This window comes from Zonotrichia leucophrys, chromosome 7 (genome assembly GCF_028769735.1).
Source record: "Zonotrichia leucophrys gambelii isolate GWCS_2022_RI chromosome 7, RI_Zleu_2.0, whole genome shotgun sequence".
NCBI classification, from domain to species: Eukaryota; Metazoa; Chordata; class Aves; order Passeriformes; family Passerellidae; genus Zonotrichia; species Zonotrichia leucophrys.
Window position 1 is genome coordinate 19,878,242 of NC_088177.1, and position 15,130 is coordinate 19,893,371.

Sequence of the window (15,130 nt, forward strand, 5' to 3'; positions counted from 1 at the left end):
CCCTGCACCCTCTGGTGTTGGCTGTAACAACACAGAAGCTCTTACCTTGGCATTCCCCTTTGACTGGCTCAGTTGGAGAATCCCTTCTTAATGGGCTGAAATATTTCCTTTCCTCCAGCATTCCACTTCTGGAGCTTCCAGTTTTGCATGAGGATCCCAGGCAAATCCCTGAAGGTTGGAGGCTCTCCCAAATGATGGAGAGCAGACAACAGAACCCCCTTCTGTACAATCAGCCCCAAAGGACTAAGGTGGTTGGTAAGAAAGAAACCTCTTTGTAAATAGACTTTATTTACAATCTTTAGTGAAATCCCTTAGGAGTCTAAATTAAGGAGGACAATTGTCACCACCAGTCAATTTTGGAAGCTGAAAATGCAAAAACCATTTTTTCTGGTCTGCCCTGTAGGAATAGCATCCCATCCTTATGTTTCTTTTCCCTTTTGCTTTCAAAATTTTTGGAGGATCTGGACACCTTCTATCTTCAGTAATCTGACTGTGTCTAAGTGACAGAGCCACACCTCTGTCCACCTTCTATCTTCAGTAATCTGACTGTGTCTGAGTGACAGAGTCCTCTTCTCTGTCCCTACATGCTTGCACCAATTCAACCCTTCAGCTTGCTTCAGACTGTTGTAGATGCTGTACTGATCATGGCCTTTCCCCAGCTTTTGAGGCCCTGTATTTTCTAGAGAATCCCAGTGTGGTAGATTAGGGAAGGAAAGTGGAAGACAAGGAAGCCATCCAATTTTCTGTAGGGATTTGTGGACTTTTAAGTCTCACAGGTATCCTGCTAAGGCCAGCAACACACAGGAGTCAGCAGGTTCAAGCAGTAAAGAATACTGTGACAGATCAGGACTGTGGCTGACAGAAGAGCTGCACAGGCCCAGATGAGCCCCTAAAAACATGCTCCAAAGAACCAGGGAGTAATAGTGCTCTGTCCCCATGGGTAGTTGTCAAGAGTTAATGTTTTAAGGTTTAAAGACTAAGCAGAGCCAGCAAGTGAAGCTTGGGAAATTGCAACAGCTCTTTTATATTTTCCTTCTTCCCAAAAGCATAGCTATCAAACCACAAGTCCTTTTATTTTAAGGGATAAGCCTTTATTGAAATACTTGACATTTAATTCCTTCACTGATGTAGCTTTTTATTTTTGAGGGGGCATTATATTTTTCATGTGAGCCTCTTGCTGGGTTTTCTGAGCTGTTTTTAAAAAGCAGACCATGTAAATACAATACTCAGACAAAGGCTCAGGCCCAAGCTGCTGGAGGTCAGCACCACATTTCCATTTGTGAAGTACTTCTTATCAACATAGTCTATGATGGTTGTGACAGCCAGCATAGTCTCCTCACACGTGGGCTGGATTTGGTCAGCGGGGAGAAGAAATCCATGAGTGCCGGTGTCTCTCAGTTCAAAGGTGTAGGAGAGCGGAATGCCAATCGTGTGCGCCCAGTCCCGAGAGGAGCCTGAGTTACTGTCTGTGAATTTAAACATAGAGAGGAGATATTTGTATTAAGCATCGTTCTTTAAAAATACTTCTTGTTACAGTTAATACAAGTTTATACCAGAATCCCTGAACTAAGCAGTAACCATATATCACTGTGACACGGAGAACAGTTTCTAGGTGCTGTAATTCTTAGCTATACTAAATGTATATGGAGTTTCCTAAGTGACACTGTTCTTCATAAGATGGCACTGTACAATAGCAAGAGATGAGTTTCAAGGATTGTGTTTTTAGCATTTTACTATGACTAGTGTGGGGTACAAGGTGGATTGGACGCTTATCTGTTTTTGTACCTAATTTCCTACATGGATACTGACTAGAATTTATATATATATATATTTAAAAGCATAATTTTGGTCAAATTTGAAAAATGTCTGGCTTCTCACTATATCTCTGTTCATCTTCCTTGTGGATTGTTTTTCTTACCTATTCAGTGTAAGTACAAACACTGGCAAAATGCAGCCCTAGGCACAGGCCTGTTGCATTACACTTACACGGCATTGCTCATGCAGTCTGTGCCTCTGGGACTGGCACTGGGGGACTGGCAGAGACAGCCACTGGAATATGCAAACCACATGGATTCTGGAGCCAACTGCTTACTGTTCTCACTGACTAGCATGACTTATTGCTTACTGGGAAGATATTTGGTTTACCAGGCAGTCTCTAGGCCCCTCAATCCTCTTTGTAAAGGCTGTCAACTCATATTAGCTATGATGTGTTTGCGATGAGGCCATCCAGTCTATTAGGAACAGGGCTGAAACTGATATACTTCACACACTGTAAGCAGCTGCCATGTGATAATGTCTGATGAAGTAACTGTAGACCTGATTGGGATTTTAATTTTTGCTTGATTCCAGTGAAGACAAATAGGAGTTTTGCTGCTGACTTCAGCAGGGTCAGGATGATCTATCACCAATCTCCTTCTGTCCCCTGTGATGGATCTGTGAGGAATCCATGTAGGAGCTAGCTTCTGATCAATGCTTCGTCCGTTCCTGCAGTCAGCTTTATGACGTACTGAGTTATCTTGTATTCAAATGACTGCTGCTGACGTGTTGCACCAAACCAGCCCTTTAAATATTACTCAAAGTAGAAATTCAGCAAAACAGTACTTGCTGATGCATGTGACAATTCTTTGAAACACACAGCAGTCAAAGGGAAACATAAAAAACTTACATAAAATTAAAGCAGTTGATCCTACTTTGTAGCTGGTCCCATACTTTCCTGTCAATGCAGCAGCTGCTTCCTTTGCAACTTGCATCTGGAAATTCAAAAGAAGAACAGCCTTGGCATCAGTGGCAGTACCTTTGGCAATTATTTTGAGTGGACCAAAATTTTTGTCTCTTTCAGCTTTACATTTACATATGATCGGCTTTAAGTTTTGATATTACTTCAGGTCTATAGAGGAACCCATTAGAAACATTTGAACAAATTGTTCTTGATTCTTTTAATGCAAATTGTGTTAAAATTTTAAAGATTACTCTGCTACTAGATAGAGATCCTATTTGCTTTATGGTAAAGCTACAGCCTGTATTTTGGAGAATTTAGAGTCTATGCTATATAACACACTGGTACTGACTGCAGCAGTGATTGACCTCTTACTTGTTTTATTACCATAGACTCTGTGTCCCACTATCCTTAGAAACTGATCTATAGACAAAATAAATGACTTCTCCAATGACTCATAAGAAGTCCAAACCCAAATCCCTCATGCTCTTGGACTAGTGCTTCATCTACCAGAATCTTCATAAATACACACATAAGTGGACTTAAATCAGAACACTCAGGTACTGAGGGAAGAAATAACCAAGAAATAGGTACTTTGCTCCCATTTTTCTGAGCATGTTGGGAATACCCTTTCTGGACACAATCATGATAACTGTATGTGTATAATGTGCTGGCATCCTAAAGTGCAAATTCATTCTTGTGTGCAGTGATAGTTGGTGCTCTTCTCCACTTACCTTGTTCTGCATTAACCCTATCTGTAGTTGCTCAGTTTTCCTGATTTAAGATGAAGAATTAGGATTTCTGAGGCAAATAAACCTTACTGATGCTAAACAGAGAATCAGTACCTCTGTTCAAGCCAAGTCCCTGAACAAGCCCAGCTCCTCTGAAGGAAAGGCAAGAGTGCAAGTAAAATTGCACCACGTGCTGCTGCCTGTACTTGTTCTCTACAAAGGTAGAAGATAAATGTTTTGCCCTACCAGTTCTTCATTGTTACTTGGAGGTGTAGTTGTGGAACCATATGGGGTGAGGATGAGCTGTCCATAGGAGTGAATTGTTAAATAGCACAAAATATCACTCTTCTTGTTTTTGATAAACTGAGCCACAGCTCTTGTCTCAGGCTCTGATTCTGGTCCAGATCCACAGAAGACATCACTGCTGCAGTTAAAGGATACCCCAACACCTGGGGAGGAATACAAACACTGAATCAATGGAGAAATATAGAACATCAGTTCAGAGGGAACTGCGGAATTTACCTTGGAGTGTTGAGGCATGTGTTTATGTGGGCAGGGGACTAGACAGCTCAGTGGGACTTCAGCATTACACTAGAAGGTAGCAACTAAAATTTGATGCAAGACTAAAATAATTATTGCACATTTACAGGATGGCTGCAACAAAAACACTCTGACACCACCACAGTGAACCACATTCCAGGGAAGCTTTGGAGGCTCCTTGAAATTCATGGCAAACGTAAATACTGGCTGTTAAGTGACTAACTTAACATTCCTGCCTAGAGCTGATGCTTGCTCCTGCAGTGAGTTAGAGGTATAGTTACATAAGATAAATTTTCTGCTCACTGGTGGAAAGTCAATGAGTTAGTATTTTGACAAACCAGGATTTTAGTTTTGCATATGCCTTGATGAAAACAAGGTGAATATTCCTTTCTTATAGGACTACATTTTACTTCAGAAACTAGTTATTACTCATGCTTTACTTTTGTGTTCATGATCTGAAATACTTCAAACTTACTGCCCCAGGATGAATTGAAGTTTCGGTTCAGATCTGTGCCATAGCAGGTGCCATTCTCATATGGAGAACGGCTTTTCCTCCACAAACGATCCTGAAGAAAAGTAATTTCTGTTACATAATAAAAACTCAGTGATCCACATGGCAGTGATTATATGGTGTAAATATCCCCCTTTTTTTTGACCTCTGCATTCTAACTAACCCTGGTATTGTAAGAGTACAACTCCGTGTGCAAGGGTGATAAAGCTCAGTGACAGAACAATTCATTGACTACAGCCAGGCTGTCATCAGCCACAAACCTGTGTGCACCCTGAAATAAGCCTCTTGACCTTTTTTTTTTAAAGTATGCTTTTCCTGTAGTACTCAACTGCTTCTGTGCAGTGAGGCACTGCTAAGGAAGGCATTGTGAGGGATAAGAGAGTATGTTTCAGATTCAGGAAGATAAATTATTTTTATCAGCTAATCTTGCTACTGCTCCCTGGTTCCCTGCTAAACTCCCAGCTATACAGGTTCTGTGCACTGCACTACCTGCATGAGCTTCCCAGCTGAATTACCTGTGCATCCAAGTGCAGTGTTTGCTATGCCCCACACCTGCCAGGGAGCAAGGTGGGAGACAGCCCAACCCACATGGTGGTAGCCATGGGCCATCCAAAGGTCCTGCATTAAAAGGTGCTTCAGCTGGGCACAGGGGCCTAAAAGCATGTTGAGAGTGGCTGAAGACCAACATTTTGCATTATTCTCCATATCAGGACATTGTTTGGGAGGGTACACCTCTTTCATAACTGAATAGCCTGATGTTTGACCAATTCTCCTCCTGTGCCATGCAAAGGTTCTAAGACCCATCTGCTACTTGACGTCTTTTATGAAGAATGAATAACTCTTCCAGACATACTTAAGTCTATCAACCAAGCCTTGAGCTCTTATCAAAGAAGTAATCCCATCCCCAGAAACCTAAAAATAATTCATCTTGTGGTTTTGTCTTCCCAAGTCTTGTGACGTTTGCTAGCAATATTTAGCTCATTTCAAGTGATCACTATCTGCCAGAAGAAACACAATCTCTCTGCCATGAGAGGATTTATGTGAGTATCACTGTTTTCTGTTTAATTGCTATGACCCTATCTAAAAGTAGCAAAACATGCTGGGCACATCTAACTTTCAGTCTAGTTCCTGGATTTTCACTACTTACTTTTTCCCAGGAATAGATGTAGCCATCAATATTGAGGACTGGCAAGACATAGAAGTCCAAATTCTGCAGAAATCTGCTTATCTTTGGGTCAGTTTTGTAATTTTGAAGAATCTGAAAAGAAAACATATAGAGCACTGAGCAGAGAATTTGGTGGTAATCACTGCAAAGAGTGAGTTTAGAATTATCATCAGGTGATTACTCACTCCTGGATATCACCATGGTACCCAACATCTACCTGATCCCCAGGTACTTTTTCTACACACATGGAACATTGCTATATCATAGATTAGGATTTCTTTATTTCAGGAGGACTGTGATTTTTTGATAGAGAGAGGCTTGATCTAACAGCCATTGTGAGAAAAGGAGAGGTTGATACCAAGTTTTGGGAAGCTTTGGAAATATTCAGGTGGAAGAACTGGTGCACTAATTAATATTGTCCCATATCTCAAACTGTGATTTGGATTTTAGTCTTCACAGATATCTGTACTATACACTAATTTTGCAAATTGTATTTTAAGAGAAAAGCATAATACTTGGTACCACAATGGAAAATATAACTGAAGCATCCAAAGTGATATGGTTTGGTTATTATCTAAATGGAAGAGTAAGGACTCACTTCTTTCACAAACCACTGACAGAAGGCTGGAGAGATCCATTCTCTGGCATGAATTCCACAGTCCATCCAAATTATCTTTTTGGTTTTATTTGATGGTTGGCTGATCTAAGAGAATATAAATGTGATCATTTAAAAACTGTTACATTACAATAAAATAGCTTAATGTAATACAAGAAAGTAAAAGATGTGCCATGATATGCTGTTGAGCCATCTGAGATTATTATTGTTATTATTATTATTATTACAGACATTTTTATGACAAGCTGTTTTTCCTTATAACCCCATCTTTATAGTATTACAAGGCATGAGTTTTAAAGTGTCTGTTGAGCAGAAGTGTCAATAGAACAGTTTCTTTTTTTCCTTTTCCATTTTTATTCATCATTCACAGGAGTGGTTGGTCTTAGTTGAAGATTTTTAAATTTTTTGTTTTTAGAAGGGGAGTAACAAAAAGGCAAGGTGTCTAATACTACTCAGTGATAGGAACAGAGTAGGCAATAACTAACCCAGATATTAAGACTATGGGTTTTGCTAGTGTGTCCAATAAAAAAGTCATGGTATACTGCTCGCAGAAAGGCTAGCTGCTGTAAAAAGTAATAAAAATAACAAACTAAAAGTCTTTATCCTCACACACAGCTGCTGCCAAGCTAGTTTCAGTTTGATTTGTATTTTTAAACAAGGCTTCAGTTAAATTTGTTGTTTTCAGTACATAATAGCAATAACAAGCTCATAATGATAGTGTCTGTGAAAGCTGGCAAATCTTACCATAACGTAGAGGAGTTAAACCATCTCCTGTTATTTCAGTGGATTGGGATGAACGCTATCTTAGGAAACATCTGAATCCTGTCTTCTCCTGAGCACTTTTCTTTTTTTGTTAAGACATGTTTTATTATTAAGGGAAATTTCCTCCCTTACCTGTAGGTAATACATTGTTTGATTCTCAAATGTCTTCCCCAGGATGTGCTGAGTCACCAGCTCGCTGTTGTCCTTCTGGATCTGAGTCATCCATTGATAAATCTGAAATAGTTGCAAAGAATCCTTGTCCAAAGTTGGAGTTTCCTTCTCTTTCCCACTTCCATTTCCAGATTAAAGCATTTTCTTTTGTTTAGACAAGCAACGTTTTCCTCAGAGTTTATTTCAGTCTGTGATGTCACTTAAAGGCATGGCAGGTGTTTCACATGCCTCTGTGCATGGCTGTATGTCACTGGGTGTTAGAAGGGAACATTGCTGCCATGTGACACAGATACTCCATTCTGGATGTCATTCAATTTGCCCATCCTATTGGGCATCCTCCTGGTGAGCTCACCAGACATGAAGCCACACCATCAACTCTTCAAAACACTATTACAGTCTCTTCCATATCAGCACTGATTTTCCACACCTGAGTCAGCAGTAGTCATCCTCAATGGGTAGCTCAAGCAAAACCTAAATGAGGGTTGACTTTGTTCTCTCATTTTTATTATGCAGGTAGGAGAAAGAATTGCTACCACATGCTGCTTTTGTCCAGGTTTGCCAACTGGTGTGTGAAACATGGCACCAAAGAGTCATCACTGCCCACCCCTAAGACAGTGTTTTCTCCTAAAGTGTCAAAACCCTGACCTTAAATTACTTCTTTCTACAGATCTCCCACTGTTCACCTCTTCTTCCCCACTGGGATTCCAGACACCACAATAGTCATTGCACTTCACAATTGCTTCAGCACCAAACTATCTGGGATTTAAACAAATTAATACTAAATAATAAAGAATGACAGGGTAGAAAGGTAGCAAACCAGCCAAATGATACACAGAATATTATCTGCAAAACAGTGCAGCTGCTTCGCACAGAGCATTTATATTTTGTTCAGTGAAGACTTGCAGATTTAATACAAAACAATGGCAAATCCATATTCAATTCAACCAGGCTAGGATTCTAGTCAAAGAGTAAGGACTGATTCTTTAAAGAAGAAAGTCAGAAAGAGGTCCACTGACTTAAGCTGAGCTTTCTGCAAACACAGAATTGCCTTCTGTGGCATTTACAGAACAGAAAACAACAAAGTACACAAGCAGACTTAGGTTTTTCTTTACCTCTTCCATTGGATGGTATTCAGTGTAGACATAACCTCCTGAGACCTCTCTGTGGCTGCTCTTCTCCCTTGGCATGCTCTGATCCACGAGTTTCTGCACATCAGGTATTAGGACTCTGAAGGATGGAGAAAGAGAAGATAGAAGAGAAAACAATTACAAACAGTTGCTGCAGAACTGTCATGGTGAATTCATTGCTTACATCAGTAAACAAAAGGATTTAACTCTTCTGTTGTGATTTGCCTGGCAATATCATCACCATCAGCATTATAGTTACTTTCATGTAAAGCAAAGTTCAAAGTACTGAGATTTTCACAGGGTTTTAACAATAATATTTTTTACCAGATTTTTAAAGTTTCAATTTTCTATCAAGAAAAAAAGTTCAAGATTTTATTTTCTTCACCTCTTCTATTTTTGAGCGAAATTCCAAAAATATCACCTTCAGGAAAAGGAAGCAAAAGAGAAAAATTTAAGATTAGATCTTATTGAGATTGATTGATCTTATAGATCGTATTTTATTGAGGCATTTTGAATTTGCAAAGATTTCACAGAAATATTGCAATTTGCAAAAATCAGAACAAACTCCTTATTTCCTTCAAATAGCTTTTTTTGCTTTTTAGCTACAAAAATAGCTCAGAAACTAGTATAAACACAGGCATGACTCCATGATTCAGGGAGTCAATCAAACCTTTTCCTTGGCTTCAGTGGACTTTGGATGAGAGGCTGTTCTTTCTCACTGCAATCAGCCCCTTGTAACTGCTGCAAATCTGTGCTCATTGTAAACCCTTGTGATAAGACAATTGCAAAGGTAGCTCCAATGCTGTTCATTTCACATGCTGGAAGGGCTAACAGGCTTTTCTGCTGACAGTGGCACTTATAAGCATTTCTGGGAACCGCATGTAAGAAACTTTTTAAACTTTCAGTCAGAGCTTTGATGTTTATTCTCATCTAAACTTCAAACTAAAATTGAGGCAGTGAAAATTTCCATGAAGTGAAACCACACACACAAAATACCTTATCAGTGCTCTGGAGAATTCAAACCACAGAGTCTGACACAGTTGGAATATTGATGTCCTTATTATAGTTTGTCATTTATGTCTCTATCATTATATACCTGACTGCAATGTTACCTTCCCTGCATGCCAGCTGCATTCTAAAGGGTGGTTCCTGCTTTGAATTTGTCATAGGAACTTTGTTATTGTTGTATTCATCTCAGCCTCCTTGCAGTACACACCCAAAATTTTCATCATGACTAATAATTACTTCTCTTTCTTTAGAACTCTATGTAAGGTAGATACAGTTCTGGCCAAGGGAAAACAAAGTTGAGATGCTAATTTCACTTTAGTATTTAAATTTCCACTAGAATGAAACCATTAAAAAATGAAGAGTCTTGACATAAAAAGTGCTTAAATATCTTCTGGAGTGTTGTCCAAGTACTAAACCTCATGCTAGATAATTTGTACTGGCTGCAGCCTCGTATCTCTTCATCTCTGGTTGCCAGGGCATCACACTTACTGAAGGAACTTGTCAGGCAAGATGCAGGATGTCAAGATCAGCTTTAACTCAAAACAGCTTTGAAGTGACACCAATCCTCCTTAAACTCATCTTTGATTGGTAAATGTCAGTGTATGTCCATTTGTCATCAGCCCTGAATGACTACAGGGTTATTTATATTAAATACAGCTAAATTAAATTAGCTACTGGTTACCTGAAAAAGTCAGTTCCAAAAGGGAACAGGACTGTGTGATGAATAGCTCTTATTTAACCATTTTCCTTTATAAACACTGTATCTGGATTAGATCTTCTGGTTGTAAGGGAAGACGTGGCTGCATAGGTGTGATAAGACATTGTGGGACGTTTGCAGGTTGTGGCTCCCAGTTGTGTGCATAGTGCCCACCTGCCACTGGGATCTTTGTCCCAAGCTGGGATGTGTGTCTTTGGCTGGATGGTGCCAGGAAATTCTCACCAGCCTGGTGAAGGGGATAGGGGTAGAAAAAAAGCTTTTGAAGGAAGTGGCTGTATATTCACTTTGAAAGATTTCTTCTCCATACCAGTGGAGTAACAAGAGACAGAAAAGGGAAAAGGAGAGCTAGAGGCTGTTTTGCTGCAGTGACACCAATTAAACCTTTGGGCTCTCCAGAAGTGGAAGGACCCTCCATTCAGATATCCGTGCTTTCCAAGAGCAAAGCATGCTCTTATAAGAAGTGGTTACACCAAGTTTGGCCCCTTGAGTTCAGACTAAAAAACTGAGTCATAAATTCAAGTGCCATCCTCTCAGTGACCGCTGAGAAGGCCCCAGCAGGAAACAAGACAGATTGGGCTGTCTCAGGTTCCTGCTCCAGATTCACAGTCTGGGCTAGGTGGAAGGTAAATACATAGGGAAGAGGGGAATGGGTTTTTAAAGGTTCATACAGCATCTCTGTGTTTGGCTGGTCAAGGTAAGTTGGAGGCATTTGGAACAAAGGTTGGGTCCTATTGCCAATACTATCTGTTTATCAGATAGGGCTTGGTCCTGTTCTGATAGCAAGGAATATTATCAGAGCCAGCCTTCCCCACCAAGGTATTGGAGATTGTACCTGTAAGAGATCATATGCTGAGCTAAGCTCTCTTTCACCTCCTGCACCAGAGGGGCTGGGACCCTTATGTGCAGGTCTTCCCCAGCTCTGATGTCTTCAGGCAGCAGGGGCTTCCACAAGTCCAGCTGTGCACAGAAGAAAGAAATGCACAAATGAAACTCTGTTTTCGGAATGAGAACTATATTAGAGTAGTTGCATATCGATAAATGAAAGATTTTCTTCAAATTGTCCTGGTAACTCTCCAGTCATCTGTTCATAGAGCACACAGCACAGGCTTAGTGCTTTTATTGACTCAGGCACCACTCATAAAGAGCAGCATTTTCACACAGCCATGGAAAGAAACTAACATTTTCATCTAAATTCCTTCAGGTGGTAGAAGGGCATTTCCACACTACATTAAAAAACAAAGGTAAATAAAGCTTTTTCTAGTTTACTTTAACCTTAACTCCTATCAAGAGCTACATGCATATCTGTTTTACAGCCCAAGACTCCACTCTGCTTGTTAGGCACATGTAGTTATTTTTACTTACCATGAAAGTACTGCAAAGAAGTTGAAGGTGGTGGACTTGCTGAATTGTTTCTGGTACAATATGCAAAACCTGATCCCTGGAAATTCAGAAGAGAAACAAGATAAATTTTAAGGTCTGTTAAAGTATCCATTATTTCAGTAGTCAAAAGAACACATTTTGTAATGTAGAAGGAAGATAGCGCATGTAACAGTGCTGTTAAACTTTTAACAAAACTCTAAATTATGAATTTGTGGAATGTTTTGGCTGCAAAGAGGACTAAGTGATGTGACTTTTCTGTTGCTAGAGCATTAGCCACTCTGCTTCCTTGCCAGTGGCACTGCTTTATTCACCATTCCATCTTTGCAGAAGCCAACTGCTTGCATGAGCCCTCGTGTGTTTCTGCCTTTGCAGGACCAGGGCCAGAATGAGGACATTGGTAATACATGATAAACTGTTAATGTCATAGGATGTCACTTTTTTTCCCTTCGCATTCAGGATTTATTCAATTATTCCAGATTAACTTTGTGCTTGGCCAGTCTATTTCAGCATGCAGAAACTTTTGATAGTCATGATAAATGAACATTGATAAGAACTTGAGATGTCTACAAACTGCTTTTCATGAGAATAGCCTATTTATTCCAGAACAGCAAATATTGTTGTCTCCAGAACTGCATATTCTTAGTCAATTCACAAGAAGTAAAAAATTTCTAGTACAGAATCTATTATTTTATATTTCTAGAGAAGACTCACAGAATCCAGTGTCTATGTTTTCATGAGATCCTGTGAAACTTTCATCTACTGCAGGCTTAATCTGATGAAAATATTGAAAGTTTACAAAGAATAAATTAAAATGGATGGAAAAATGCAGAAAAGGCAAATCAGTATGTTATGTTAAAAATGCCCTTGGAATGGTTTTTTGTAATTTTTTTTCAGTGTTCCTTCAGATCAGCTTTCCAGGATAGACAGTAAGTGTGATGTTTCTAGTGAAAGGGTTTCAGAGTGAGGAGTGGATGTTGATGACTGCATGGATTACTCAAAGATGGGAGACCAGTTATCCACTACTAATGAGAACAGAACAGAATGGGGAATACTAGAAACTTTCCTATTTGCTAGCAGCCACAGGCTGCTTCACACTCTCTTGAAGTGACTTCAATAGAGACTTTACCAGACAAGTATAAAAAATGAACATTTTACATTTTAAAGCTTTTGTAGCAGAAATTCTTGTTGCAAAAGCAAACCATGGTCATTATAGTCATCAACATAATATGTTCTCATCATCTGAACTGCAACTGCCATCTTTTGTGCTTCCACGCAGGAATGTACAATTATCAGCCTAATATACATACAAATAGAATTCACTGTTCATTCACTTTATTCCCAGAGAAACAGAGGAATTTGTGGTTTTTTTACATCTCTTGAGCATATCGCCTTTTCTGAGTAAGAACTTGATAGTTAAAACAGGAGTTTACTATGTTTTAACTATGAGATGCCAATAGCCCCATATCTCTGGGGGAAAATGATTACACTTGTATTGCTCACAGGGATGGTGCAACAGTCATGTTGTACAGATTGGTACAACAGTCATGATGTCTTTAATAAACCTTGTAGGTGCAGGATAAACATCTTTGCTAGCAGAATAAACATCTCAGCTGCAGTTCAGAGTTTATTCTCTCTAAATGCCTAGGCTTGCTATGTTCTTTGTCTATCAGGAAGGGAAACAATATCCTGTAATATCTTTCTATCCTCATTGACATTATGTCTTAATTACACCAAATCAGAGAAATTCCAGACAGTCAGATTGCTGCCAGATGGCCAGCTCTTATTTACTGATAAACCTTTCACAATAGCCAGTGTAGAGACAAACCATTTTTAATAGTAAATTAAGATTGGAAAGCATACATTTGTTTATGATTATGGACTACGTTTCTCAGTGGAGAAGTGCAAAGTCAGCCCATGTGACCCCATGAGAACTACAGTTTTAAAAATTGTACAGTTAAGCTTGCTTAACAAATAAAAGGACTGTTCTCAGCACAAGAGATGCTCATAGATTGAATATTTCATTTCATTGTTAAACAGAGCAGAGGACAATGAAAATGGGCTTTACTAATAATTTGGTCTTTGTGCAGGTGCTGCCCACCCAAAGTCACACTGACTATTCAGTAGCTGTTTTTAAATTCCATGCAAGTACTAGACAGGTTCAATTCTGGACAATAATTAGAAACAAAAATGAAAAATACATTACCAGGGATCTGCTGAATTCTATTCACTGTAATCAGGCTCTAACTGCATCTCTGATACAAATCTAAAGACTAAATATTATCCAAGGAAATAATACATTTGAAGTAGTGACTCTGTATGCTCTGCTAGGAGATTTTCCAGGAGAGCTGCTGAACGGGTGCACTATGAGGGAACTTACTTGCTGTAGGTATTGCTTGATTTTCTGTTCTTTTCATTACTATATTCTAGGAATATAATTCATCTGGAGACCTTCAGCACCAGACTACTTTCTCTGTTTGCTTTAGAAAATTCCATGTATAAACTTATATGGAAATAGGTGGCCTCCTCATTATGCTCATGCCCACCCTGCAAATCCCAGCTGCCACAGTGGCTGCTACCTAGCTCTTTGAAAGTTGAGGGTGAATGAAACCAGAACAGTTTAGATAGGCAAACAGAATAATTTTACATGACTCATTTTCGGAAGTGCAACTGAGAATGGAAAATAAAACATAACTAGAGATTTCATACTTTTCAAAACATTAATCAATAATAAAAAAATGTGATAATCTCATTATCTGAACACCTTGGAGTGAAGGTTGTCTGGAATAACTCCCTTAGCTTTTTTTTTTTTTTGTACTTGTTAGAGATTTCCAACAGGTCATCATTATCTTTTTCATATCACCTAATCTGTCTTTTATTAATAGATACAATTTTGCTCAGTCATACCCCTTGCTTTATACTCAGAAAAGGCATTTTGCTCCTGCAGCATCTGGTTTCAAAGTTCATTATGAAAGAGGCTAAGCCAAATGCATTTCAACTAATGGAAATGGGGCATCCTGAGATGCATTTGAAGGCCATTCTGTGGCTCCTACAGCTGTAGCTATGTCTCTTTTGGCTTGGATTGGATCCACTCATTCTTCATTTCCCATCTTCATGTTTTCTTTCCCACTCTTACCTAGCTTACATCTTAGTAACCCTGTGTCCAGTTTTCCAGCTCATAATTGTTATTATTATTCTTACACAGTTTCTGGGACTTCCACTGCATTCACAATTCTTCATGAAACCTGTTCACACTCACCTGTCATATTGCAATTTCAAGCTGAATTTTCCAGGAATTAGTATCCCCAGTGAAAAGATGATCCCAAGAGAAAGCCACATCTTTGTGCAAAGAACCCAGCACTAGACAGTGCAGCCTAAAAAGGAGGAAGATAGATCTGGACTGAACACATAATTTATATAATTATAATATACAACTAGACTTATCCTGGGTGGCAACCTGCCCTTTATGAATCATTAGCTTTACTTGTAAATAGTTCTAGATGAATCATTAACTTCATTTGTAAAAAGTTCTACTTTTTCTTCCACACCCCAAAACACAAACACAATTAGCAACATTCTTACTGAAACACTTTTTCTAAGAACTAAGAACATTTTTCTTCATGTCACCTTTCTATCTTTGAAAATGTTTTGTGACAGAATTGGTAGAATTTAGAGAAAGTGTTACCTG

General features: G+C 39.1%; 1 protein-coding gene across 1 annotated transcript; it reads right to left on the reverse strand.

The window, feature by feature from the left end:
- Positions 1-1,074: 1,074 nt before the first annotated feature.
- Positions 1,075-14,816, reverse strand: CPO (carboxypeptidase O). The gene is made up of 11 exons (XM_064718254.1): positions 14,702-14,816; positions 11,428-11,503; positions 10,898-11,022; positions 8,325-8,439; positions 7,174-7,275; positions 6,262-6,366; positions 5,646-5,756; positions 4,463-4,553; positions 3,694-3,896; positions 2,666-2,750; positions 1,075-1,466 (listed from the first exon to the last, which is right to left on the reverse strand). Exons 1-11 carry the CDS (start codon positions 14,779-14,781, stop codon positions 1,198-1,200), a joined length of 1,362 nt encoding a protein of 453 aa, XP_064574324.1. The 5' UTR covers positions 14,782-14,816; the 3' UTR covers positions 1,075-1,197.
- Between the last annotated feature and the right edge of the window lie 314 nt (positions 14,817-15,130).

What these genes read in the sequence shown, in the direction of transcription:
- CPO (XM_064718254.1), bottom strand. Translation starts at nt 14,781, where the DNA reads ATGTGGCTTTCTCTTGGGATCATCTTTTCACTGGGGATACTAATTCCT. An exon ending in AATACCATCCAATGGAAGAG is followed by an intron (nt 7,276 to 8,324) that starts GTAAAGAAAAAC and finishes CAACTATTTCAG; the next exon opens with ATTTATCAATGGATGACTCA. An exon ending in ATCAACTGCTTTAATTTTAT is followed by an intron (nt 1,467 to 2,665) that starts GTAAGTTTTTTA and finishes TTAAATTCACAG; the next exon opens with ACAGTAACTCAGGCTCCTCT.